We start from the raw sequence: 27880 nt of genomic DNA, 5'->3' as shown, positions 1-27880 counted from the left end.
AATATTCAACCTGTAAAGGTGTTATGCATAGAGATCATAAAGACCTCAAAAGATAACATCTTAGTGCATCTCTTTGTTTTGGCTTGAACCCCAAGTCTCTCATTTTCAGTCTCCTCTTCCTTGGTCTTCTGCCTCAGAGTGGAAAGGGAAAGGTGCTCATGGTTTGCAACTCCCGTACAACGTCTGGAAGTCATCTCACTTTGCATTGCTCAAAATGCCTCAAGGACTCCTGGTTTTCTGAAGTATTTAGAGACACTTTTGTAGTGCTGAGCACATCCTCAGGAGCACAGCTAAGGAAAAGAGCTTGGCTCCTCATTCTTCTCATCAGCTATCTAAAAAATCACTGGTCAGATAGACCAACATCTACTACAGTAAGTTCCTCACAAATTCATATGCTTACTTTGGACTGCTCCCAGTTTCTTGGCTTTGAGAGATCTCAAGACTTCATCCCATTCTTCCTCTCCTTTCTTTCCTAATTGCGGCACTGAATTTCCTCATATGTACACTGCCCATGAGAAAATAACATTAGACTATTAGACAGCAGATGCTGCCTCCCATGATTAGATAATTAAGCTGCCTGTTCTCTGCAAGACCACCTATCCCTTTCTTTTTAGGGACACTTTGTGAGAGCTTGGTCTGGTGGGAAGTAAATGCTTAATCAGCTCTAGCAGGAGATTCTCATGGGGTAAAGAATTTGTAGCCACTATTCCCTGTCGTCAAGGAAAAGCTGGACCTGCGGACCTCAATTTAACTTACAGGCTACATCCATGCCCCTCCTCTGTTCCTATGGGCAAGTGGTCCAGCACTGCCTATGTGTATATGATTAAACTGTCTTCACTCCCCAAAACAATGAACACTCACTGCCTCCTGAGAACAGTTTCTGGCCTGTGCTGTCCCCCAGCTGTGCCCAGGCATCATCTGGGACTGAGCCCAAAACTGTGCCATGGAGAGTATTGGCAATTAGACACAATGGATGATCAAACAATAGGGCTGGTATCCTTGCCCTGCTTATTTCATTTGCACAGACGTAGCCAAGGAATGGTTTTATTGGCAGGCTCAGATCTGAAATAGCCTCTGATAATTTTGCCACTCAGGAAAGAGATGCAACTTGTTTGGATCAATTGATTTTGATGTGCATTCTTCTTACTCTACAGCTTGACTAGAAAATATCTTTAGTCCACAGTGAATCATAACAGTGAGCAGGACAATGGTCTTCTAATCAGGCTCAGCAAACTCTCTTCCAGGTCTGAGCAGCAGAGCTAAATCTCTCTGACATGACAGATTCTCTCACCAGACTCTCCCCGTCCTTCCTCATGTCTGCAACTGGTGAGCAATGAGCAGATGCCTACAGTAGGCGATTAGCACCTTCCAAACCCTGCAGCTTTTTGACTAGTCTAGGTCTTGTACTGAACATGAGGAAGTCTCATCTAACCTCCCATGGTGTTTCCTGCTCTACTATACCTCTGGTTCCTGACAGAGCTTGTTTTCCTCAGGTTTGGTAGCAAACATTGGTTTCTCCTCGAAGAGATAGAAGTCCATCCCAGTGTAACTCAGCGGTTGTCTTCTTGTGCTGGATTACAGAGTAGTGTGAGTTTTCATCACCCTCAATGCCAGGATTCACAGAGTGTGGTGTGTAAGAGATATTCTAATGCCTCTATTTACAGCTTAATTCCTAAGTCAGCTTTGCTGTCCCTGTGGCAGTGGAAAATATCTTTACCTATGTTCGAAGAATGTGCTTCAAGTCCATTTTCCACAATATAATTACCCAGAAGTTTCCCCTTTGGACTAGAAGGCTCACTGTAATGGCCCTGGGGTGCAAAGGCTGTGATCCCCCAAGGAAACCTGGGAGCTCTCCCGATCATTCTTTCAACATATAAAGGTTATTTGCATCTTCCAGTGATAACAAACCATACTAGGAAATTATCATAACCGCTTTAGCCTAGAGAATCACAAGCAGACTCTTCAAACTCATTTTTAGCCTGGGAGTATCCTATTCATCTTGAGAGCCAACAATGAGTGATGGAGCTGGAAAGGGGCTGTGATGACTTAATGCACGTGAGGAGTATGAATTCCCAAAATCACTACCAGATGCTTTCCTGGTCTTCTAGTGCCAGATTATGATTTCTTTCAAATCCTATGACTGCTGAAATTTCTTAGACAGTCGTTGCAGGACAGGAGCCCTGGATAGAGTCTTTGTTCCAGGATCGCCTGCTCCTTTCAGTGTAGATACCCCAATCATTGACTCAGGTTTCACACGTACTGTCACTCAATAGTTTCACCCATGCCTTGGCACTCATCAGAGCTGGGAGCGTCGGAGCTGGCTGCCAGGGAGTGCCTCTCCCAGAAGGATCTTTCTGCCTTTGGTTTTCAGCTGCCTATTGGGAATTCAGGGTGTGATTCCATGGCATTTTAAAACAATATAAATCTGGACTGCTGTGGTCCTGCCCTCTCTCCCTACTTCTGACTGTAAAGGCTTCCACCCCACCTTCGACTAAAATTAATTGATTTCAGAGTATCTATTTAACATACGAGAAGAGAGACATAATCGGTAGTTTATCTGCAAGGATGTAATGTTTCCCCTCTCTGCTTTTAATACAGGAGCTCAAGTGCCTATTGTTAATACTTCTTTCATTCCTCTCTCTTCACATGTACACTTTGCCCTTGCATGTTTTATTCTAGATACTGATTTCACATGGATATCTTTAAGTCATGAATCTGGGTCATGCCCAGGAATTTGTAGTGGATTTTAATTCTTTCTCTTGGTCTCTTGTATTTCACTACATTGACATGGTTACTCTGGGGGAGTTTGCATTTTTGCCAAAATAGGAATCCCCACTTATTTTATCTTTCTTCTTTTAATTTAAATTAGGTGCCAGGATTTAATTTGGTCTGCTATTCTTTGCAACAGTAACGCCCTCTCTAGGTATCTGTACTATTCATCTATTCATCTAATCTGTGCTATTGACCTTGTTATACTAAGCTCAACAAGATAGTAGTTTTGTAGTTGTGTGAGTGAATAAATTTTTCTTACATTTGTCCTGACTCCAATCAGATCCTTTGTTTCTGTCTCTCTGAAATGCCTATAGCATTATCATTTAAATGGGTCACAAATACTCCCTCTGCCCTCCCCACTTCTATGTTCCTCTGCTGAACTTTCCAGACCCGCTGGGTCTGCCATAGTGAGCGTGAAACTCCCATAACTGGGTACTCACCTTGCACAGTGCCATGGGCTCTCCCCCACCCTGTGTGCCACCACGTGTGCCGTGCCCCGGACGTAGCAGCGTCATGCCCCATAAAACAGCATTTAAAGTTATGTATGGGTAGGAGGCCATGATGCGTCAGGGCAGAACACTATTTTGTATAATAATATCTGCTCAGCTCTATCCTATACCCCGAAGATGACACCCGTATCTGTGACCCAACATGTCACACATGCTCCTGACACATGTCCCAGTATGAAACAGCAAATAGGCAGGGCTTGTATAGACCTGCCTTTCACTTCACGTGTTTTTCCTGCTCTTACAGGGTTTTCTTCTTTTCTTGGATTGAAAGTTCAAGGCCTACTGGCAGAGCTTCCAAACTGGACATGGGCTAACCCTGGCTATGCCAGTTTCTTCTGATTTGCCCCTAGCTCTGATCAAATTTTTAAGTTGTTTATTTCACTGTTCTGCTCCCTTCCAGCACACTCACTTTTTTAGGGTCTAGCTTACTAAAGTTGTGAAACTGGTCTTATATCTAGAATTATGATTTAAGCTGCTTTTATTACATGCAATTGTTGTACACTGAGGAAGCACTAGTTTGTTTTTTTATAACACTTCAGCAGCATTATCTCTGAAGGGTATTAAAATATGCACTTGGCTACATTTATGATGTTTAATTGAACTTTTATTAGTTTTTTTTAATGTATCCTCATAAAGCACCATACCACAGTAAGAAATAATGTACAAGTGGTAGATCATGTAAATGAAGCAGAAAACGCTATAGTTTAGTGTTTAGTTCATATAAAATATAAAAATTAGATGAAAAATGTGCTTTTGAATGCAGTTATAATTAAAATTGTATATTGGAGTCTAAGCTACACCATACTCTGTAAATACCAGCGGTTGCGCTGAGTTCCAAGGAGATTATGTTGGAGTAGATGCTGATAAATCACTGTACGAAGTAAGGCTTTTATTGATTCACTTTGTTGGATTCCCTTCTCCTTTTTTTACTGCATGAGTTTACATTTTTGCAATTATCTGCCAAACTGGAGTAAATTAAATTCAGAGAAGTCAGCAAAAGACAAAGGTGCCAGAGATGCGCTGTAATGGCATAAAGCTAAATAGGGTGAGAGAAACATATATGCACACAAGCATGTCACCTGGGTAATGGTAACACCACTCTTAGGAGCTCAACAGCCCGGAAATTCTGAAAGGCTGCTTCTGGAAGGGGAGTAATTGCGATGCCCGCAGCCATCTCGCCTCACGCTGGGATCCCGCGCAACGTAACAAGCAATGGAAATGCTGTCTTTCCTGCTGGTTTTCGACAAGCTCCCAGAGAAAGTGGTGGCGAGGCGGGTGAGAGAAATTCTGGACAGTGGCGGATTGTTTGATAAATTTCATCCCGGATTCAGCCACAGCCATGCTACTGAGGCTGCCCTTGTCAAAGCCATAAATGGTTTGAATGCCACTGCTGAAAAGGAAGCCTGGCCTTGTTTGTACTATCAGATCTAGCCGTGGGGGGGTTATTCTGTAAAAGGCTGGGTTCTGTTGCAGTGCCTAGGTGACTGGCTAGTGTTGACTGAGAATGCGTTGAACTGGTTCCAGCCGTACTTGATTGCTTTCCCCAATCAACATAGTAGGGTAAATTCTCCTCGGGAGCAGCCAGTTTCACATAATGACACTTGATCCCAGGGAGAATTCACCAGCAGCCTGACTTAGTTGGCACTGATGCTTTACGCTCTTTCTCTTGCCTTTCAGAAAGATATATGAGATGCATTAGAGCAGTGTATTAGAACTCCTTTTTGGCTTTGTTGAAGAGGACTATATTTCTAAAGCTACCAACAATCAGATATTCAGAAACAAAAGACTTTCTTTTGCAGTCCAGATTATTAATAGAGATAAAACACTTGTCTGTACCTGTTAATTTGAAGTCAGACTTCTTTTTAATTTTATTTTTTTTAAAGAGGCCTGAATTCTGTTTGTAAATCTGGAGTGACAGTGCTGACACCATTAGATACATAAAGTTGTAAATAACTTAAAAGGAGAACCTGACTCAATTGTCTGAAAACCAGAAGTCACTGAATAACTTTCCACAGGACTTCAGTTTACATTCATGACCAGTAACATTTTTAGTTTAACAAAGACACTCCAGGTCTTCTTCTACTACTCACATCCACTCCAGTAGCCTGGTACCATTTTAACCCTGAAGAAATTTTCTCTATTACCTGGCTTCTCAGGCTGTAGCAAAGCTATGATCTGGAGAGGGATTGCAAACTTTAGACCAAAGATCTGAAACGGTGCTTAGCCTCATATCTTTCTGAATCTCATCAGTGAGAAAACAGATTCCTCAAAATTACTCTCAACAATATCATGTACAATCTGAAATTAGCACGCAATGAGATTACTTGCAAATTCTCCAGTCTGAGATTATCACCAATTTCACTAAAGAGGCCAAGCTATGGAGGAAATAAAACCTTCAAGTTTGTAACAGATATGGTGAGAACTAGTCACTATAACTTAAGGGTCTGAGAAATCAGAATATAATTAATAGAAACTTTTGTGAAATTTGTGGATATGAAATGTGCAGTATGCAAAAGAACAATCCTGAGTAATTAATTTATGCATCAGCTTTCTCATGTGTCTTCATGTGTCCATGAGCTGAGGTAACCTGTTATCTTCAAGGGGCCTATAAAAGAGGGGTTTTTTTCTGGTTTTGTACTTCAAAACGTAATAATTTGAACTAGTATACTAGATTTAAAAAGACAAGGTACATCCATGTGCAATGGGAACCTAAACAAATCTGAATTTGAAAGCCTTATTTCCCATTAGAAAAAAAAGAAAATAATTAAATTCAAGCACATCCTTTCTTTGTAACTAGAATTATGTAAGAAATGTATGCAATGTACATAAACATACATTAAATCTGTAGGACATTTCAGCGCTCCATTTTCACCCATTTCATGGCCATTAGTAACTTCAATAGAAAGTTTATTAACCTGTAGTGATAAACTGAAGAATAGTACTTCATAGATGAGATAAAGAGATCAGAATCTGACTTAGCATGTTTATTAACACTATTAGACAAGCTCTGTTTAAGAAACTAGATGGAAGTTTTGTCCTATCCATTTTTTATCCTATCCCTATCCATTTTTTCCCAATGAATCTTAATTTCTGTTAGGTGTCCCCTGATTTGTAAATCAATCTTGTATTTTTCCTATGGAAATATCTAAACATTCGCATTGATAATATATATACTTTGCTTTTAAATGCCCTTTTAATAGTTTCTTTTTTATGTTAGGCTTCCCAAAAACCAATTGGACTTAGTACAAACTGATGGCTTCAGGTTTTGCACATTGCATTATGGTTAACCACCCCATAGCAGGGCCCTCAAAGCAGGCTTCTTGGTTCAGTAATGTGCATGTCTCTTGCCAATACCCTCATTGCTAATCATAACTCGGGAGAATAAATCCTGCTACAAGTTGAAAAACATTTTACAATTAACTTCTTTATATGTAGACCGTAATTACATTGCATTATCTCACTTTGTTTTTAGAGCCTCTTACCATGCTTCAAAGAAGCAAATTAGACATATAGCGCTGGGTGATAAATGGGAGGTAATGTTGCAAAGGACATATTTTAATGACCTGAGTTTGAAAGGATCAGGTAAAGGTTCATCACTTTGATCATTTCAGAGAGATGAGACCACTGTTTTGTTGATTTGCTCTGCTTTGCTTTGTTTTTTGGTACTTCATAGTAAACTGTCTTGCCTAGACCATTGCACAAGGCAAAAAGAGATGGGATTTCACATTTTTTTAAGAATCCTTTCAACAGTTCTGAAAACATAGTTATTTTCCTGTATCAAGCTAACACTGTTTCAATGTCTAATATTTCATAATTGACCAAGACCAAATCAAGATGATTTTCATGATTAAGTTAATGTTAGCGTCTTGCTGGGCACAAGAAGTATTTGCAGCTGCAGTAGGTTATGAGATACTGGGACACAAACCTGTCTTTAGTCCCATTTCTGACCTACTGGCTACAGTAAGCTGTGAAGAAATTCCACTCTGAGGGAGGATAATATTTTAAAGATGGAGCAAAGGCACTATCCTTCTTCATATCAACAAGCATTTTAGGGCAGAGGTCACTCAAAATTAGCCAGACTTTGAATCTTATTTCCATCTAGTGATATTTAGCCTTCCTTCTTTTTAAAATAAGGTTGACTAACCTTCCGTGATGCAATTAAATGTCCTTGAAACTGTGTGCACTTAAGTGGAAGGAAACAGATCAAGTAAACGCACTGCCAAATGCCTTATGGTCTCAAAGAAGTACATACAGCCGTCCTCTTCCTGCCAAGAGGCCCTCCTTGCTCCCACTGAGCTCAGTTATGGACCTGAATATGTTCTTACTGCTATCAGCAAGAATATTTTACTCATCCATCCCACGGACTTCAGTTTTTAGATCTGCATCTTCTCTGACTCACACAAAACATTTTTTTAAACAAGTGTGCTGAGAAATCCCAATTTAAAAAAAAAAACTAGTTAGGATTGCATACTGGTTTGGGCTGGAATAGAGTTAATTTTCTTCATAGTAGCTAGTATGGTGCTGTCTTTTGGGTTTGTGACCAAAACTGAGATGATAACACGGGGGTGTTTTCATTATTGCTGAGCAGGGCTTACACTCAGTCAAGGCGTTTTCTGCTTCTCATCCCACCCCACCAGCAAGTAAACTAGGCATGCACAAGAATTTGGGAGGGGACACAGCTGGGACAGCTGACCCCAACTGACCAGAGGGATATCCCACAACATATGATGTCATGGTCAGCAAGAAAAGCTAGGGGAAGGAGGAGGAAGGGGGGACATTTGGAGTGATGACGCTTGTCCTCCTGAGTAACAGTTACGCATGATGGACCCCTCCTTGCCTGGAGATTGGAAATCTCTTAATTGGACTTGATGGTGTTAAAGGTCTTTTCCAACCTTAATGATTCTGTGATTCTGTGAGATGGCTGAACACCTGCCTGCCGATGGGAAGCAATGAATGAATTCCTTATTCTGCTTTTCTTTACCTGTCAGTCTGTCTTTATCTCATCCCACGAGTTTTCTCACTTTGATCCTTCTGATTCTCTCCCCCATCCTGCTGAGGGGAGCGAGCAAGCAGCTGTGTGGGGCTGAGCTGCCTACCGAGGTTAACCTACAGCAGATAGCTGAGTGGCGATAATACCATATCATATACAACACCAATCACTAAAAACATGAATAGTAAAAACATTAGAATTCATATTCTGGCTACTCAGGAATATCTCATTTTCATTAGATAAGGGCAAAGGGATGGCACTCTAACCAAGGCAAAACTTCCTTCTCTAAGAGAGACAAGGACATGGCAGTAACCACAGTACGAGCTGAGAAGAACCAGGACATGTTTTAGCTGAGTTGAGAAAGAAGGCCGTCTCCCACATCCGTGAGACTGGAAGAATCTGCCAGGGTCAGGAAATGTGAAGACATTTATGAGAGGCAACAACTGAAGATGCCAGGTTATGGCCTGAAATGACATGGCAAATGGCTGTGCTCCACAGTGACTGAGAAAGGTGCAATAGGGAGAGCTTGTGGGAGGAGATAAGAAATTTGCTTCAGCCATGAGGAGCTCACCAAGGTGGTGACCAGACATTGCCAAGAAAACATCAGTTTGTGCTTTCAGTTTGAATGGAAGCGGATAAGTCTGGATCAGAAACAGACTTGTGGGTCTCAGCACAGAGACAGCGGTTGGATTTGTGCCTGGCAGTCAGAAGGTCAGGGAGGTTAAGGAAGGGATGGAGTCTCCGAGATCTGTGTGAGGAGAAATCAATGGAGAAATGGGCACAAGCAACGGCCCTGGAATGGCAGCAGGCGGCCCAGCACGGAGTCAGAGAGGAACTCCAGGCAGCAAAAGTAAACAGCATTCTCAGCATGCTACAGATAAGAGAGAGGAGGGGGGTGAGATGGTAGCTGCGGAGGCAAGCAGGTTTGACGTGTGTTTTCAAAGTGGAGAGATTAAACATACACTTGTTTCGAGAAGAGGGAGAAGCCAAGGGAAATGACAGTGTACAGAGAGAAGTAGAAAAAGAGGTAAGGAAGCACCACGGCGATGATGGAATAACTTGTTCCGCTTAATGCTTGCATCCGTTTTGCAGATCAGAACTGAACTAATTTGGGAAGCGGTTTATATAATCCATAAAAATGCATTTTATTAGCTTTTTTTTTGCTCTGAATCACTGACTTCTAAAGAATGAGAACAGCCATAAATGCTATTGTCTCCACAGGCAGCAATTTGGAAATGGAAGATGCATGGTTACATGATAAGTGTATTTTCTTCATAAAAAGTATTTGCAAATCAGGTTTAAAATAAGGGAAAAATAACTTGAAAATATTCTGCACTTCAGAAAATAATAAAATGTCTTCTTATTTTCCCCTGGTAGGCCACGCAATGCAGATTACTTTATGCAGGAAGCTAAACGGAAGAAGCATAAAGCAGATGCAATGGTGAGAACATTTTCTTTCCAGTTATGTTGCTCCAAATTATTTTTGTAATGCAGTTTCTTCATCAGTGCAGTATTGCTGGGGTAATTATAAAATCTATTATAAGGATGGCTAGGCTTGTTAAATTAAGAAATGTTTATATAATCAAATGTTCATAGCCCAATAAACTATGACTTAACAAATAATGACTTGCTGAGATAAAGGCCTGGATAAATAAAAGTTTCCATTTATTCCTTGGCTTTAATTAGTAACTGCAGTAACGGAGGCTGTGTAAGGGATCCACATACCTATCTTTCCAGTTTACCTAGCTGGCTAGGTCCTATAATTGTATCCCCAAATTTGGTCTGCTGGCTGAGGTATTTGTACTTTTTTTAAAGAGCTTTGTCTCTTCAGTGCCGAAAGGACCCCGGCAGAGTTCGTGGCAGAGATCTGCTAACATAATCGCAAGCACACAAGGGATCTGTGTAACCCTGGGGGAACACCTTGCATGCAAAGACTGTTGCAAGTAACAGATTCTTGGCCTTGCTTTGACGTGTCTAAAAATGTAGTCGGTAAGAAAAGTGGGAATGTGAGGTTAATATGGAGCACTAGAGACACTTGTCTTTCCAAGCAAAGGGGTGCAACAAAGTACGCAGTGCTCCAGGAGAGCTCTGTCTAGCCGTCTCTCAGCTCTCTCCAAGGCTGCGTTTGTCCAGCACCATGAATAAGCGAGCACAGCTTTAAAAACATCAGGCTTCTGGGGTGGCAGATGCAATGTATGGGTGGGACCCCCCATTAGTATGGCCATCTTGCAGGTGGGAGTAGCTGCAGTCCTGCCTTTCTCTGTCAGAGATACACTGTGGGGCCACAGCGGCAGGAAAGAAGAAAGCTAGCTCAGCGCCTCTGTTTCTTCACCTCTTTTTCTCAGCTGTGCAGAATCTAAAAAGGCCAAGGAAGCAGAAGCAGGCCCTTAATTTAGGACACTAACACTGATTTTACACTCTACCTGAGTTTATTAGTACAAATTTCCATGGTTTATTCAGTTCCAGATTGCTCTAAAGTGAGTCTTAAATCAGAAAATATTGTGGAGAAGTACAAATGGTGCATTTTAGTGTGTTGCTTTAAACAGAATGGAAAAAATCACTTAATATGCAAAGGAAATTCTTAGCCTGAAGAGAAATGTTTTTATGGTAGACTCCCAGAAACAGGAGGTGCAAGCATTATTCTCTGCCACAAGTTTACTGCATGGAAGTCACTTAGGCACAGTTTAAATAGCCTCCCATCAGTATTAGGTGATTGAAATATCCTTCACATTCAGCTTCCCTGCACCATGGACCAGCACCTTACTTACACCTTGTGAATCACCCTTTGCTGGTACTTCCTCTCCCTCCTTGACTGTGTAGGGATCCTGGAGGAATTGCCATATTGCCAAAGTGCCTCCAGGCACTTCGAATCACCTTGCTGGGCTCCATACCTCCTACTTTGGCACTGCAATATCTAACATAGGCACTTAGAGTGAGCAGCCTGAAAATTACTCTAAGTCTCTCTGCTCCTTAGTCCCCCATCTGTGAAATTGGGATAACAGCACTTCCACCCTCACAAGAGTGTCGGGGAGAGAAATATAATAAAAAGTTTGTGAAGTTCTCTGGTATGATCGCAATGGGAGTCATAAGAGCCTAAAATAGATTGAAGCCAGTGTGCCATTCCAAAGTTGCTATTTAAAATCTTTATCCCTTGGAAAAGAATAAGGTCCATTAACCTTTCACTGCATGCATCAGATTTCAACCAAATGCATCCAAGTCCTTTAATGGGCTTTATGTACCGCAGGAGTTCTGACTGAAGGAAAGAGAAGTCAGGACAGAGAGGTATTAGTATGATTCATCTCTATCCACATCAAAAATGAAATTCTGAGAGCAGAGAAGTGGTATGTGAGTGTACACATATGAACATTAGGTGCACATTTGCATATACACCATCATTGAGGAGTATATCCATGTAAGTACACAAATACACAGAAGAAATGGGGCAAGGAAGGAGGATGGCAGAAGCAGCTGAGGGAGCAGAGCAATCCCTGAAAGAGGAGGAGAATATGGAAAGCAAATTCCTGACAAGAGGAAGGTGTGGCCAAGCAGTGCTGAAAATGGTAGGGATAAAGACGACATGAGAACAGAGATGAGCCTTTGAATAAGAGTAGTCAAAGTATTTAATTTGCATGCTCTTAGTTCAAGATAATTATTACCTTTCTTTGTTGAGTGATGAAAAACTACATTTGCAAAGGTGTGTGAAACCCTTTTTAAGGAAAGCTGGAACAAAAGGCCTTGATGAGTTTTTAGAACTTCCAGCACTGGAAGAGCTTTGACAAACATCTGTCAGAAATGTCCCAGGCAGAGTTGGTCCTTCTTTGGACACAAGAGTGTGGGCCAACTAACATCTCGTAGCCTTTTTCAGCTCTACTTTCTGTATCTTATGATTTTCACTGATGCACAAGGTTTGATGGGTTTTAGCTTTATCTTTTATTTTTATATTTTTATATTTTAGGAAAAATTGTGAATCTGAAGACATACCAACTTGTATCAAGTTTACAATTAACGTTGAGAAAATCCCATGATGTAACCATATTTTGATGATTACACTATTTCTCTGTGTCTTTATTTTTTTCCCTCTAGGTGGAAAAGTTTGGAAAGGCACTGAATTATGCAGAAGCAGCACTATCGTTTATTGAGTGTGGAAATGCAATGGAACAAGGCCCAATGGAATCTAAATCCCCTTATACAATGTACTCAGAAACAGTTGAACTCATCAGGTAGGAAGGGAGGAGAGGACTTCAGGGGTTACGCTGTTTGTGCAAACATGCTTATCTTACATTATCACATAATTCCCTAGATACAGTAAAAGAAAAATGAGGTCCTCCCAAGTGCCTGGTCAGTCATATGCAATACGTATGTATTATCTGTGATTTCTATTGAAATTAAATCAGGAAACTGTGTAGAATGGAAAAAAAAAAAAGAAGAAACAACCCACAAAGTTTTTCATATTATTTGAGTTGCAAATTACTTCAAGGGTTTCATGATATGTCCCATGCTACTCAAAAGGGAAAAATAATAATTCATAATACCAGAACATTCTCATGGAGCAGTAGTTTGCAAAATGTTGCAACGTGTTTAAGGCTGCAGTTTAATGGTGACCTGAAAGAAGATGTGAACAGTGATAGAAAAATGGACACTCAGGTCCATTTGGTGAGTATGCTCCTACTGTAGCCAGCGGAGTCCCGAAAGCAGTCCAGCTCACACTAAAGCTACCCCTACATTTAGTCACCTTCATGGCTCTCCAAACAGGACAATCTAGAATTCAGTCCCACCCGCAGATCCTATGAAGAAAGTTTGTCTCATAAGTCCTTTTCTCCGTTCTAGTTGGTACGAATAGTTAATATTATTGACAGCGTCGGTAGAAAAAACAAAGGTCAAAAGCCTGCCAGCAGCTGAGTGACTCCCTCTGCAAGAGAGCAAGCCCAGCCACGCTAGGAGAGAAAGCTGCACTGTCAGAAAGATGCTCGATGGCATCATTCCTTAGGACAGTCAACCATGCAGCTCTTATCAGGACTAAGTTCATAGGAAGTAAAACATTTTAATTTTTGATCATATTCATAATGGAGCGAAGCTTCTAAAACAATTGCATTCTTTTGGACCCAGTGCTGATGTGATGATTTTCTTGCATGTTAGCAATTCTATTGGCATTTTATTCAATTTAGGGCTGTCTTCTCATGCATTTCAGTGGATTGAGGCCAGCTTTCTAATTGGAAGGTTATTAAACAAAATCAAATACTTTTTTCAGTAAGAGGATAGTATAACCCATCTCTGCAATTCTTGTCTTTTTTTTTTTTTTTTTTTGAAAGGCAGAAAGCTCTTTCTTTGTCTGCCTTGTCTCTTCTCATGCTAGTAAATATATGGTCCTAACTCTGGAAATGAATTTTGCTTGCAGATCCATAGCTTTCAATAATATGTGGAGCTGTGGCTGTTGTTGTAGTATGAATTGCTGTTGATCTCACTTGCTGCAGCTCAGAAAAATAAGTGGTTTACTAGGTGTGCCTGTTGAAACGAAATGTTCATACCGAATCTTTGCCCAGGTATCAGGATTAAAGTTGGAAAGCAAAGATAAGACAAAACACAAGCAGCTAATTATGGGGAACAGGTATTTTTCTGGAAGCAAGCCCAGAAGTGCCGTGTGTTGTCCTAACCTTGTCCATTGTTCAGGTATTCAGCTGGAAGCTGAGATTTCCAGAAACTAATTTGTGATTGCATAGCACATACGCTCTTGAAACAGCAGTGCTACCTCTGTGGATGTTTAATATTTATAGAATCTGAATGTAATGTCATATGAGCAAAAATAGCTGTGAGCCACATGTTCCCCCTCTGCTGTGCTCTGCTTGGAGGAGCAAATCTGGGCAGACATACTCCGAACCGGCAGGGTGAGGGCAGGCTGTCTGCCTCAGACGCCGTGAAAACCTTTCTGCGTGAACTCTGTGTAACTGGGTCTCCACAGCAGCGGAGATTATATTGGTAGGACAGCATCACCTCGCCAGCTAGGCTCCCCTCCGGACTGAGGGGTGTTCAAGGGAGTTACTGCTGTTTAAAGAGCGCAAGGAGGCACTGTTACCGGCTAACTAGCTCTGAAACACAACCAGAAAAGCATACGTATGTTTGGTAACTTGAGCAAATACGTATAAGGGGGCAGATCAAATGACACTGGCCAGCTTAGCTCTCTGATCAGTAATATAAAGCTGTCTCAGTTAACTCACATTGGCTTTTTTTCTTTTGCTTAAGGTATGCAGTGAGACTAAAAACCCACTCAGGCCCCAGCGCCACGCCAGAAGACAAACAGCTGGCAGCATTATGGTTAGTAGATCAAGATATCCTCAAATGGCTTCTTTTCTGCAGTGAGCCAGTTCTTGAGAATCAGATGCTGGACACAGCCAGATAGGATTATGTTGTCTTTTGAAATTAAGAGAATACTTTCTGATCCGGGAGGGTCCAGCCCTGGTATCTCTGTACCAGGTCTGCATTCCCTCTCTGTAAGTAAGCAATTCATACGTATTGGCTGTGACAGGTCAGCTATGGTATGTCAGTGTAATTAATCTTTAAGTGCCTGGTGGTTTGTTGTTTTTATGAGTGATGTACTACTCTACCAAGAGTTGAGTAGTTTCTTTTGTGGATGACATTTTAGGCTCAATAATCATAAATTGTATTTACATTGTATGAAGGGAGATACGGTGGTGGTGATAATTAAGCTTCTTGGATTACCTTCTAAATTGAGATTTCCAGATATATATGCACGCACCTTAGATTCTGTGCGATGGTTGCTGATTGCTAGTAAAATATCAACATATTATTAAAACCAAATTTTAATTTAATATCTATGTGGTTAATACATAAAATACCTATTACAAGGTTACTGATTCTCAGTAAATGGACATTTACAGTCAGCAAGTGTGTTTTCAACATCTATTAACCATCTGTTAAAAATCCAAATTAAATGCGTCTTTAGCCTCCATAAATAAGGACTTAATTAATTATTTGTATAAAAAAAGAAGAAAATATTCAGAGAAGCAAATGTTTTTTTTAAATGCCCGTTCTTTGTCACTGGTTTACCGTGCCGACTGGGAGGAGCACAGAACGGGTTCACGGCAATTGCTTTTACAACGCTTAGCGGGGGAAATTACTACAGAACGGGTGGGGAACAAAAAAATAAAAATAAATAAAGCCATATGACGAAGGGTTGCTGAGAACTGCCGGAGCGCTTCGGCACGCGGGGAACCGCATCCCGGTTGCCGGAGCCCCCGCACCGGTTTCAGCAGAAAGGTCGGCGTGAGGGAAAGCAGCGGGTGCCTTCGTCTCCGGGCCGTGACTGGCAACCCGGACTCGGCGCCCGCCAGCCCCAGGTGAGCTGACATCACCTGCCTACGCGCTCTACCTGCGCAGGCGACAGCGTGAGAGCGGCGGGGCCTGCGAGGCCACCGCGTCCCCGGGCTGCCCGGCAGCCGGCTCCGCTTCTCCTAAGGAGAGACTGTCCCCCAGCGGCCACAGCCAGAAGTTCACCTGCTGCCTCTTCAGGGCAGGAGGCGAACGGGGCCGAGAAACCCTGCCCGGGATTTCTAGTTTTTTTTCCAAGGGCAATTCGCTAATTCGAGCGGGCTGCGGAGGCTGGGGCAGCTCCTGGGCGCGGGGAGATGGGGAGCGCTCGGCGCTTCCAAACTCAAGCCGCCTCCTGGTGCTTCAGGTTAGCTCCCAGACGAAGTACTGCTTTTGAAAATAAGGCCTCGGCTGCCAAAGGAAAAGCAAAACACACCAGATTTTCGTTTCGAAAGCTGTGTTACTGTGGGGCAGTCCCACGCTTGCCGATCCAAAAGCTTGCTGGGAAGAGGTGGTGGTGGTTCTTGGTTCGGAGAATTAACCGGTGCACCTAAAGCTAATAGCGAAGACAAGAGCTTGTGTGTCCTAAATGCTGATTGTCAGTTATTGTGATGTATAATTATAGTTAATAGCTATTATTCTCATTTAATTACATAGCATTAAAGGTGTGCGGCATGCTGCAGACTAACGAGGAGCACGGGGGCAGACAGTTCCAGTACAGCACGTTGAGTTTTTCAGCCCGCTGCTGGTTTCCTCTGGGGAACAAATCAAGCAGGTGGCCCAGGAATAGCCACCAGGCTCCAACACAAGCTCCATTCCAGTTTCCCACAAAGGAGCTTGGCCAATGAAATATGGGCAGGTCCGACATTTCCCTGTTTCCCAGCTTTCTCCAGCTGCTGGAAGAGACCGCTGGGTGTATACCCAGGTTGACTCTAGTTCATTATACAGGCTCCAGGCTGTTGTAATAAAGTCCCGGGATAAGATACCCCAAAAGGCTGTCTTGCATTTACAACAACAAGAAACACAAAAAAATGCGTACGTTAGGTTTCAGCCCTGTAATGACCTTTTCATGGAAGAGGCCTTTGGTCAAGTGTGCAGACTTCAAGTCAGAGTCAAGGCCGTGGAACCCAGCCCTGCAAAGCCTTCTGAGTATGGCTGGTTCAGTACCTCGTCGGTAGCTGTTGTCAGCGTGACCCTTCCGGGCTGTAATACCTAGTCTTGCTCATGAAACCATGGCAAAGTGTGAAGTACTGTAAAAAAATGGTGATAAAAGCCAGATGGTGTCAGCCTTCCACTGCACGCTAGTTTGAGAATTTAAGATAATTAATTGGGATTACTGTTCGGGGGCACGCTTTACCTTCTGCTCTCCCTTTTGTTCTAGTTACCGCTGCCTGGCCCTTCTGTACTGGAGGATGTTCCGACTCAAGAGAGACCATGCAGTCAAGTATTCGAAAACGCTTATTGAGTATTTCAAGGTACATTCTTTATTACATGTTTTCAAATCAGTGTGTCATTACAGGAAATACAGCTTCTTACTAAAACAGTAGCTGTGCTGGGCTTAGTTCTTCCCCTGTGAAGTCAGTGGGAGTTTGACCATAGACTCCCATGGCAACCCTGATCTCTAGTCAGTTTTGTTGCCTTCACAAGGGCCTCTCTTTGCAAAATACACGTCATGTCCCTTCATGAGGGATGAGAAATTTAGAGTACTAACAAGCAGGTATTTTCACATTATTCTCAGTCAATTGTCTAGTGCTGTCCAGCTCTGTTGTGAATAGGTTTTGCAGATTTTGCTCTAAGAATGTACTCCAGGATTACACTTCCCACTAGACTACCTGTGAGTTGAAGACTTTGATCTCGATCAGTCCTCAGCTGCAGGGTTTCCCCTTAGCAGCATCAATAGGTAGGACAGTGCAGTGGGACATGTTCTTACGCAAGGAACCGGCAAACAGCCCACGCTGACTTCAGTGAGAGTTGTGTGACAGCATCGGAGGGCGACTACACCACCTGCCGGGTACTTGACACGGCACTGCTGGCTTCCCCTTCCTGCTTTGCTTTACCTGCTACTGGTTCCATTTTCCACTCTCTGCCAGGTCCAAACCCTGGTTATTTTTAATAAGACAGGAAGTCATTCAAAGTTTTTTAACATATTTTGACAGGCAACCTTTCTCTGGAAAGATCTCAAGAACAAAACCTTTCAGGTGGAGCTCACCTAGCAGTCAGTCCATCCAGCGTTTGATCCACAAACACAAAATTAGCCTTTATCTTTCTAATTAAAAAAAATAATATGAACATACAAGTGCTTTAAGACAAACTGCTCTGGGAGACTTGAACAGACATTTGTCTTTGAACACAGGGCTCATCTGTGGGTTTTTTTTTTTGCAGAGGGAGGTACCTTGAAATGAAGAACATCCATCCCTTGACATTTTGTTAATAAAAAATTTCAAATACAAACACAAATGCTCATGACTAGATTCTGAACACATGAAGACAGTGAAGGAAATTGACAGTTCTGTTATTGTCAAACTGAAATTGAAGTCACTGTAATTGCTTCTAAAAATTTAGCAATATATAATTCAACACATTATGTTTGTCTAACAATGGCTTGATTTCAGGGGAAAGAAATATGCACCTATTACAGTACTTTATTTTTCTTTACCAGTTCAGAGAATACCTGCATTAAGAACAGGATGGTCAGGCTCTCAACCATGTAAAATGTCTCCTACTAGCAGACAGAAACTGTTTCACAGCAAACATAAAATGGACTTATATTCTGCTATAGCCAAGACGAGCTTATTTTTTTGCAGACCTCCTGCTGATATAATGATAGCATAGTTTCACATTAGAAAGTATTCTCACCTTTGAGAGCAAAAATTGGAAAAAAAAAATCCATTTGCTGTAATTTTCAGTGGAAAACAAGCCAATTCTCCACTCATTTCATATTTGGTATCTAAAAGCTTTCACAACCAAGTGACGTGAAATGCTGACTGCATTAAGAACTTCCACATATATTATCAATCAAAGAAAGTTTTTAAACCTGGTCATATACATTTGCAGGGAAAATTAGACACACTTTTCTTTTAGAAAAGAAAAAATGATTATTTAAATCTCCTTTTAAGTATTTTGTTTCCATTATAAAAAAATTAATGCAGCACAGAATTAAAAAGAAACCACGGAAATTCAGGGGTGAGACACATTTGAGAGCATAAAGACATCAGGAGAATGGGTAGCAGTAAGCAAAATGGGATAAGAGATGGTCCCTTACAACATTACACTCCCTTTAGATTCCTTACCCCCACCTTTCTGGTGCAGAACTGAGAGGAGGACGGAGTAATATGCCTAAAACATGAGAAAAAAGGTGTGGGAAGTTGTACAGTAAGGCAGAGACTGGTTAAATTTACAGCAGAAATATCCTTGACTCCACTTCGATTTTCCTATTTTCCTGCCTCCAACTCTGTAAGTAAATAACATGTACTCGGTTTCCATTACAGTAGAAAGATGAAGGACAGTAGTTCTGAGACAGATCAGAAAAGAAAAGGGAAAAAAAAAAGAAACTATTCTGTAAGAGGAGCAAATGCTGAGGATTCCCAGGTTGGTTCTATTTAGGACGGTAAATGAGAACTTTCCATTTTTTCCTTTCACACCTTAGCCCTTCCTGCCAAAAAAAAAAAAAAAAAAAAAAAAAAAAGAAAACCCATTGAAGGAAGAACTCCCTGTGGGACACTCCAAAGCTTATTTTTAATACCACTTACCTGGCATGTAGAAGGCCCAGTGTCAAATGCAGGAAGAATGCCAGGGCACACACAGCACTGATGTGATCGCTGCTAAAATACAGCCAGCGCTGGTGTGCGCACGAAGGATATGAGAACGCAAGAAGCAGTTCAGAGGACACATCAAAACTGAGAAAACGAACTTTTTGAAGAGAGACACAGGAGATGTGTCCAGCTTACTGCAGCACAGGCTAAGAAAGTATTGTGTATATGGAAACAGAGCTGATAATACCAGGTGACATGCGGTTTTGATGGCACTGGAGCAGCAAAATCCAAAACCTAGCACTGAAGTTAAGAAAATTCAGTCTTGAAACCCTGAAACAGAAATTGCTTTCCTAACTGGGTGGCCTGCTAAACATTAGACACAGGACACAGGAGAACAGGGACGATAAATAGTGTCTTAAGATTTCTAATGACTAGCTATCCTTTTAAAAATAAAAAAAAAATTAAAAGTAATTTAGCTTTTGGTAAAAATTCCATGATAGGTGGAAAAGGGAAATGGCAGGCTGAGTGTCCTGGGAGATTACTCCTGGCCTTGAAACCCACGAAGCTCTGAAGCCCCTTGTTTATCATTTCTCCTTCCTAAGCCATGGGAGACCAAGAGTGTTTGCACTGCTATTAAAGCTTGTAACCCCTGCAGCCCTGCATTCAAACAATATCCATAAAGAGATCTCAAGCTGCAGGACTTCACTTGGTCTCCCGTGGTTGTCAAGAAGGGAGGGTTGTTCCCCAGCACACAATTCTCCGGATGTGTGGTTTCAGGGGGGGGTGCAAGGAGGTCGCTTTCCCCTGAAGAATTAGAAACTGGTCATTGAGGCTGCGGATGGGATGGACCAGAAAAGTTTTGTTTCTTAGACTTCTGTTTCTTACATCCTTCTTTCTCACAGGCCCAGGATTAAACGAGCATTTGGGAGAGAAGAGGAGTTTTTCCACAGGTCAAATGGGCAGGAACCTGCCAGTAAATTCACACCAGCTCTTGTAGATTAACTACTAGAATCATTTTAGCTATTCAGTTTCCATTATTGTGGACACCTCAATTTCTCCTGCTCTGTAAATGTAGTGCGTGTACAAGGTAGCCTCTCCTCAAGCAATGAAATTCTTTAGCGTAAGCACAGCATACTCACAGCAAGAGCCTTAATGACTGCAGATAGAGAAGACGTCACACTACTTGACCTAATGTCCCCTTCTGGGAGGGTCTGGGTAACCCTTCAGCTAGAAGAACCACCAATCTACAAGGGCAATCTCTCTGGGCCTGTGAATGCTGCTGTATTCAGACCAAGGGGAAGAGCCCCAAGAGGAGCAATCATGAGAGAGGTTCTCGAGCCTGGTGGGTAAAACACCCACCCCAAGCTGAGGGAGCCTCAGATTCACATCCCTGTGGTCAGCCGGGCTGAGCACACTTGCACAGTCTCGCAGGTCCTAGCAGAATGACATTTGTCTTTGGGGGCAGGAGAGTGGGAGGAAATCCTTCTGGTTTTCTCTATCACAAGAAATTCCATGTTAATCTTCACAAAGAGCCTTGGCAGCACTCTGTTCTGAACTCCCAGGATTTCTGTGAAAAGTTTCAGTTTCAACTAACATGTTTTCCTAATCAACCCCCATCCCAGGGTGTTCGATAGACTGTAATGTGAGTCTGTGCTGTAGCACTGCTTCATCACAACACCAAACCAAAGGATGAGTGAGTTTATTGCATCATGAGACTTGAATACTTCTATCTGCACAATTTTTTCTTTACAATTCTTTACTTTTATACTGTATAATGGTCTTCATTTCATAGTCTTACATAAATTACATGCATCGTGAATTATCTTTTCCTCTACAGAATTCATCAAAAGCTGCCCAGAACCCATCTCCTTGGGGTGCCAATGGCAAGTAAGTTCCCAGGTTGCACAGAAACTTACACCACATTGGCAGGCAGAAATTACATTTTCTTACCTGCAGTATGTTCTGATACTCTCATGTTTTTAATCCCAACACCCTTTTAAGTAACTGTATTAACATCTGTTTCCAGGAGCACAGGAACTCCATCACCCATGTCCCCTAGCCCTTCTCCAGTCAGCTCTGTAGGATCCCAGGGGAGCACAGGGGCCCCTTCCCCATCTCCTATCGTCAGCATCCCGCAGCGCATTCATCAGATGGCTGCCAACCACGTCAGCATCACCAACAGCATCCTGCACAGCTATGACTACTGGGAGATGGCTGACAACCTGGCCAAGGAAAACAGAGGTGCGTGAGCCAAGGCACGGGGCTATTCTAGAAGACTGTCACATGATTTTGCTTAGGAACATAACTCTTTTGATAGGAGTCCTGTCTGCAAAGTAGGACTGCAGAAGTGATTTTTTCTTCAGTCTGCTCCTAATCTGTTCCAAAACATCCCAAAAAGGCAATTTTGATAGCTCTCTCGCTCAGAACGCTCAGAAGCATCTTTTTTTTTTTTTTTTTCTTTATTTGGCTGGTCAGGACTGGTGACAGACAGGTCACAGACATAGCTGTGGGTAGCATTCACTGCCATCTGTGTCATTCTGGAGAGGAACGTTTGTGGGAGGCAAGGCAGCTTCCTGCCCCCCAAAGTCATGGAGCTGGGTGTGATGCATTTAGCCAGACCACATCAAAAAGCAGGAACACGCTTCTTTTCTGCAGAAGGAATGAACAGCCCCTAGCTCTCCCCCCATCCGAGCAGACAGAGGTGGGAATGAGGTGCCTTGCTCCCTCTTCAGCGCAAACATCTCTCAGCTGAAGAGGTGAACCTCATGGTTTCCATGAGCCAGTGCCTCAAATTCTGACTTGATGATAAAGTATTCCTTGGTTTTCAGGCTAATATATGTATTTAAGGCAGGGGCCTGGTCAGGATTCAAATCAAAATGAGGACACCTAAGTGTAGTTGTGTATATATGAGTTGGGGGGCTATTCCCCCATTACAGTTGATGGTGCTTTGTTCAATACAAACAGCAGAGTCCAGAGGGCTGTTCAGTTCACCCTGAAGGGGACACAGGGATACAATTCAGTTGCCTAACCATAGCTGCCAAATGCCATCTGAGGTATCCTTGCCTACACTGTCACTTCAGAAGTCTCCTGTACATCCTGTGTTAGATCTGCCAGTCTGGGCTCTATATATCAGCTGCCTGAGGGCATCTCAGATGGTCACTACATACCTCTAAGTAGGCAACTGAGTTTAGTCCTTAGTGGCTAGTTAGCCAAATTACTCTTTAGGCTGTGATGACCATGTTGTACAGGCCTCTATTTGTCTGTCACAGTAGCTTAGATATCTAGCATATGTATAGGCACTTGTGTGTAGACTTTTTGATTTAGTTGTCCTTAATCTCAAAATAAATCTTGCCCAGCATCTGTTTGCTTTATCAAGACTCAGTGGAAATTAATGAAAAGCAAAGCCGAAGAACTCACTGTTTTGTTCTTTAAAAAGAAAATTGTTGTGCATCAGCCTGTAACATCATGAACCACAGGGCTTTAAAATTAATCTCACCAGCACTAAACTTGCATTCCCATGAAATGTTCAGCTTGACTCAATTTGCAAGAGAATAAAATCTGTTAAAGGGTGACAAGTAGCAAACACAGTTTCACTCTTCTGATGCCGGTTCTTTTTTTCCCTGTAGATTTTTTTAACGACTTGGATGCATTGATGGGACCTATCACCTTGCACAGCAGTATGGAGCATTTAGTTCAGTACACTCAACAAGGACTTCACTGGGTGCGGAACAGCGCTCACTTGTTATAATGACTGTGTGCCATTCACATGGACGGTATACCTTTCATGGATAATTCAGTTATTCTGGACACTGTGCTACAGAAATAGTCAACCACAGCATTGATCCAAACAAAGGTGAATATTTCTTCAATATTGAGCAAAATTTTTCTGAGTGTAGACATGTATGTGTGCATATGTACAATATACAATGATGTCTCTTCAGAATGAATTGTTCAGTACCACTCTCCAAATATTTTCATACACTAGAAATATCAGAAAGAACTGATCTTAATGCACAAAACATACCCTTTCTATTCTTGTGCTGAAAAACTCAGAAACCAAAATCTCATGGGTTGATTGAACCAAGTGCAATAAGCACAGATCCCTATTCAGGAAAGCTCTCAATGGATTGTTAACTTTAAGCTTGTACTGAAATCCCGTTGACTTCAGCAGAGCTTAAGCACATACACAACGGCTTTCCTGAACTGGAATGAATGAGGGTAAATCATAGACATGGAGAACTTTTACTGCGAGCATGGACACGTCACAGAAGTTTCAATATTAACGTGCCATCTCCCTGTTACTTCCCCACTGGAGCACACAGAGTAGTTGTGTAGTCCACATTAAGTTGTAGAAAGACGGCATCCTTTCATGTGCAATAAGTTTCAACAAATTGCATGCATTTCTTTATCTCCTGTCCTTTTAAATAACTTTACCTCTTGTTCAGCTCCTCACCAACAGTATAACCTACGGTATCAAGCAAAAAGCCTGAAAACAGATATGCTGATAGCAAGAACTTCAAAGAGATGGTGGAAAATTGCATTCTGTTACTGACAGTAAACAGATAAATGAAAAAATATGGCAAACTGCAATCCACTTAGAAAAGAAAATGTGTTAATTTCAGCTGCGTACACACAGAGAGACAGAGAGATATCTATACCAGTTGTTGGCTTTGCATGGGAAGGCTTCATCCCACAGATTTTGATTTTCATATCTTTTTCATCTAGCAAAAGCTTGCAGCATTTTCTTCTCGGCTTTATGGGAGCATTACATGCTATTTCCTTTGTCTGGGAAGCTGAGTTTGCTCTTCATCAGGCTAAGAACTGTTTCCTATCATAATCCTCTCACTCTTCATGCATAATCTTCAACTAGGCTTTAACGTTTCTTGATTTATGGGATGTTTTCAGTTCCTGTTGACAGGCTGTGTTTTTTGTGCCAGAAGAATTAATCCAACAATAATTGGAGTTTAATTTGGGTCAGTTGAGGTCAAGGCCAGTTCATATCAGCTGTGCTTGCATTCAGTGCATTTTTATTCATTTTCAGTGTTTTTACATATTCAGTTTTCTTTTTTTTTGTATCAGAAATGTAATTTTTTTGCAATTGAATTTGCAGCCTTTACTCAAGTCGGCAGCTTCAATGGACTGTTTTTGTCCAAGTCACTGACTGACCCTTTTATTGTTGTTTTCTAATCTAATTTTTATGTTAAGGAAATGTGAGTACAAAAGACTCTTTCAATACAAGATACAAGTAGAAGTAGCCACTGATATTGATAGTTGATCGACTGGTCCTTGCTGCTTTTTTTTTTTTCCTCACCCATTTTTGAAGAGCTGCATTTTGAAGAAAAGATACGAAACAATGTGTCACGTTTTCTCAGCCAAACGTCCTTGGTAACACAGGCTGTACTTACCCTGCAGTTAAAGGGCGGGTTTGAGAGCGCACTGAGCCCCACGTACCTGCATTTTTCAGTCAAGGCTGCTGACCAGAACTCCAGCTATTGCTCAGACTCAGAGCGTTCACCCTCTTCTCTGAAGCAGCGCAGCAGGGTAGCTACCGAGGGACTGCTCAGCCCCAAGCCATCCTCGGACGATATTTATGTGCCCATTGGTGCTCAGATACTTCCCCCCAAGAGAAGTCCTGAGCTCAGGCTGCGGTCACCTCTTGGCACGGACTTGAGCATTATAGCGTGCCTGGCTTTAAGAGTGAACACAGACCTGCCTTTAAGTGACAAAATACACATCCTCCGAGTCCTTCCTGTTACTCTTAACTCTGGCTGTTACCCACCCCAGAAGGAACGCGATTTGTTTGGTCACAAGGATGGTGGAGAACTTGATCGGTGCCTTTCTGTTTATCACTTGCTTGATCTCCAGCTGTGGAATTCTGTCGTGATTTACTAGACTAGTCAGCTGCTTCAATACCGTATGAAGGTACTGTGGGATTTCTCCGCAGATCAGGAAAGTGAAACTCCAACTAGATTAGCTTCTGTTTTCTTTGACAGTGCCTATGATGTTTATCTTCAGATAAGTTTGGGGGGTTGGGAGCCCTTACTGCTATTTAATGTTGAGAAATTTTAGAAGTGACATATATTACTTGCCTTAAATGGAGTTTAGTTTTATTGCACATGTGGCATTTGAGTTTCAAGTATGGAACTTTGAAGCATGTTTATTTTACTAAGATCGGGATATTTTTCTTAATCACGATGAACTCTTTGTATGGATGTAATGTGACAAGAAACTTCAAAGAAATGTAAGAATTGATGCTGTCCTGTTGTAACATTTCCAAGTACTAAGGATCTCTTGTAGATGATTGTCCTTTCTTGTACATTGTTCTTATATTGAATTATTCCAGCTAAAATATCCATTGCTTCCATGGAAAAACACATTTCTTTTAGTTTTTGTGCTGGCATCATCTGTGTTGTCTGATGAGCACATTGAGCCTTAACTTCTGGTGGTGTAACAGGATGAAATAGCAGCCATTTAAACCAACTAGACATATAAATGGATTAGAGGGTTTGGCCTTCTCTCCATAGGTTTTCTTGCAGCTATACCATTTTGCTGAGGTTATTTAGTGCAGACTATTTGCTGTGTATGGTTGCTGCTGTTTAGATGACTGAATGTGGCACGGTGACAACAAACACTTCATTTCATCTTCTTAGTCCCTGGTCTGGAAAAGTGTATATGGCTTTCACATTTGGTCCAATTAAGCCTATGTTCCACGTTAAGAACCTGAACAGTCATAGGCACGTCACCATGAGTCGAAGGTGCTCCGTGTGTTCTGGGTAGGACCAGCAGAGATCATCCTTCTTTGGGGTTCCACAACAGATGCTTACTTGTTGTAATCTGTTGTAAAAGTCCAGGAACATGCAGGCTTCTTTATGCCATGGCAATGTTCAGGTTCATTTTGTGAAATTAAGAAGTCATTCTGTACAAATCCAGGAGGGTTATGCCTGGAGGGAGACCTGGAGGGAGAAGTTTGCTTACAAACAGAGGCTTCTGAATCAGTTAGGGTTGGTAAAGCAATGGGAATGCATGCAAAGGAACCATGTATTGCAGGTGGATGCAACAAATGCAGAGCAGCCTGTAGGAAACTCACAGACAGCAAGTGCATACAGACCCCTTGGCCTTAATGCTTTATAGTATTCCATGGTGGCATGAATGACAGGTAAGATCAAGGGATATGCAGAGGTTCAAGTGTGGCCAAAAGCCAAGCATAGTCCTCTCTGTTGCATGGCAGGGTACCCCCACCCCTTGTTTGCCTATTTCTTTTATCCAAATATCACAGGGCTCCAAAGGAGGATATTATAGTGAACGGAGGACCTTAGATAAAGGAGGTTAAGAAGATCAAGCCCTAAGTGTAGCTACAAACACATATGTATATACTGTAAATCTAAATAGTAATAAAAGTCATTCAGCATGAAGGATATTACTAGTGCCTACCATTGATCATCAAGTACTCATCACTGAGCAGCCATATCACCTCAGAAGTGCAGTAGCTGTTATCAAAATAATTTGTACAGCTAATTAATTTATAAGAAATGCACCTTTGGGTCTGTGCCATGGTATCTCTTTTGTAATACAAATGTTCAACCATTTTTCATGGCTACTGATTCAAATCTACATCACTGAAATGTCAGGATATCTTTTTTCCCCTAGATGAGGACGTATACTTAGACCTGGCTAATCTGTGCTTAGTTTATCTACCCAAGAGACTTTAGTAGTCACCAGCCTTAACGCATGTACAGTGCATACTATTCACTGACTTAGTTGTAGGTTTTAATCCAAATGAAATTGGAATTTGCGAAATGACTTGGATTAATGGCATCTGCCTCAGATATCCTGCAGATGTGACATTAAATGATTCATGATTTTAAGCAGGAAAGGTTGAATTTTGTGTAAATAACAGTGAGTGAATTCCTTGATCTTTTTACAAGAAGATTTTTTTTTTATTAAAAGATTGTCAAAACAATAGGTTTTTTAAACCTCCTAAATTTTCTGGAGGGTCATGGGTTCATGGTCAAAGCTCTATTAAGAACATCTCCTTCTGCAATATGCCTTGCCTTTACATAATCCTCTTAATGCTTAATATGTCAGAAAGAAATGTTTCTTTTTCTCAGCAACAGCAACATTTCCCTCCCCCATTCTGGGAGGACCCTCAACCTGTAGAATAAAATCTCCTGGCACAACAGAAATACAAACAATGCCTGAAGAATATGGACTTGTTAGACAGAAATAGAAGTTCGGCTGGCGCAGACCTAACATGCCTCTTATTTTGGTATCTTTTTGTTAGCATTTACATCACATATTTCAACTCATTGTGTTTGAAACTAGAGAATTAGTGTGATTTTCATGTCTTAAAAAGGCCTGGTGGGTCTGGTCACTATCATAATTGTTGCATTAGCTTATGTGCTGTGCACTGAGGGCTGGGAAGGCATGTCACTGTAGATAAATTTGTCAGAATGCATTCAGAAAAGAATTTAGATGATCTTATGTCCAGTCTGTCTTAAAAACTGAAGAAAAATGTCTCTCCCCCAATATTGCTA

The 27880-nt window shown here is 41.7% G+C and overlaps 1 protein-coding gene across 1 annotated transcript in view; it reads left to right on the top strand.

Annotated features, from left to right (window-relative positions):
- The window catches only part of AFF3 (ALF transcription elongation factor 3), a gene marked incomplete at its 3' end in the record, with an annotated part of 327368 nt that extends 304274 nt beyond the window's left edge, over positions 1 to 23094 (top strand). The window contains exons 15-21 of the mRNA XM_082014341.1: positions 9649 to 9712; positions 12355 to 12491; positions 14509 to 14580; positions 16976 to 17069; positions 21184 to 21233; positions 21373 to 21587; positions 22973 to 23094. Coding sequence (XP_081870467.1) covers positions 9649 to 9712; positions 12355 to 12491; positions 14509 to 14580; positions 16976 to 17069; positions 21184 to 21233; positions 21373 to 21587; positions 22973 to 23094 — 754 coding nt within the window. The remainder of the gene's footprint in view (positions 1 to 9648; positions 9713 to 12354; positions 12492 to 14508; positions 14581 to 16975; positions 17070 to 21183; positions 21234 to 21372; positions 21588 to 22972) is intronic.
- Positions 23095 to 27880: the final 4786 nt, after the last annotated feature.

The sequence above is a fragment of the Phaethon aethereus genome (assembly GCF_964289735.1).
Source record: "Phaethon aethereus genome assembly, chromosome: 1".
NCBI lineage: Eukaryota > Metazoa > Chordata > Aves > Phaethontiformes > Phaethontidae > Phaethon > Phaethon aethereus.
The sequence above is the reverse complement of the archived record's forward strand: the minus strand, read 5'-3'. Positions and strand labels throughout refer to the sequence as shown.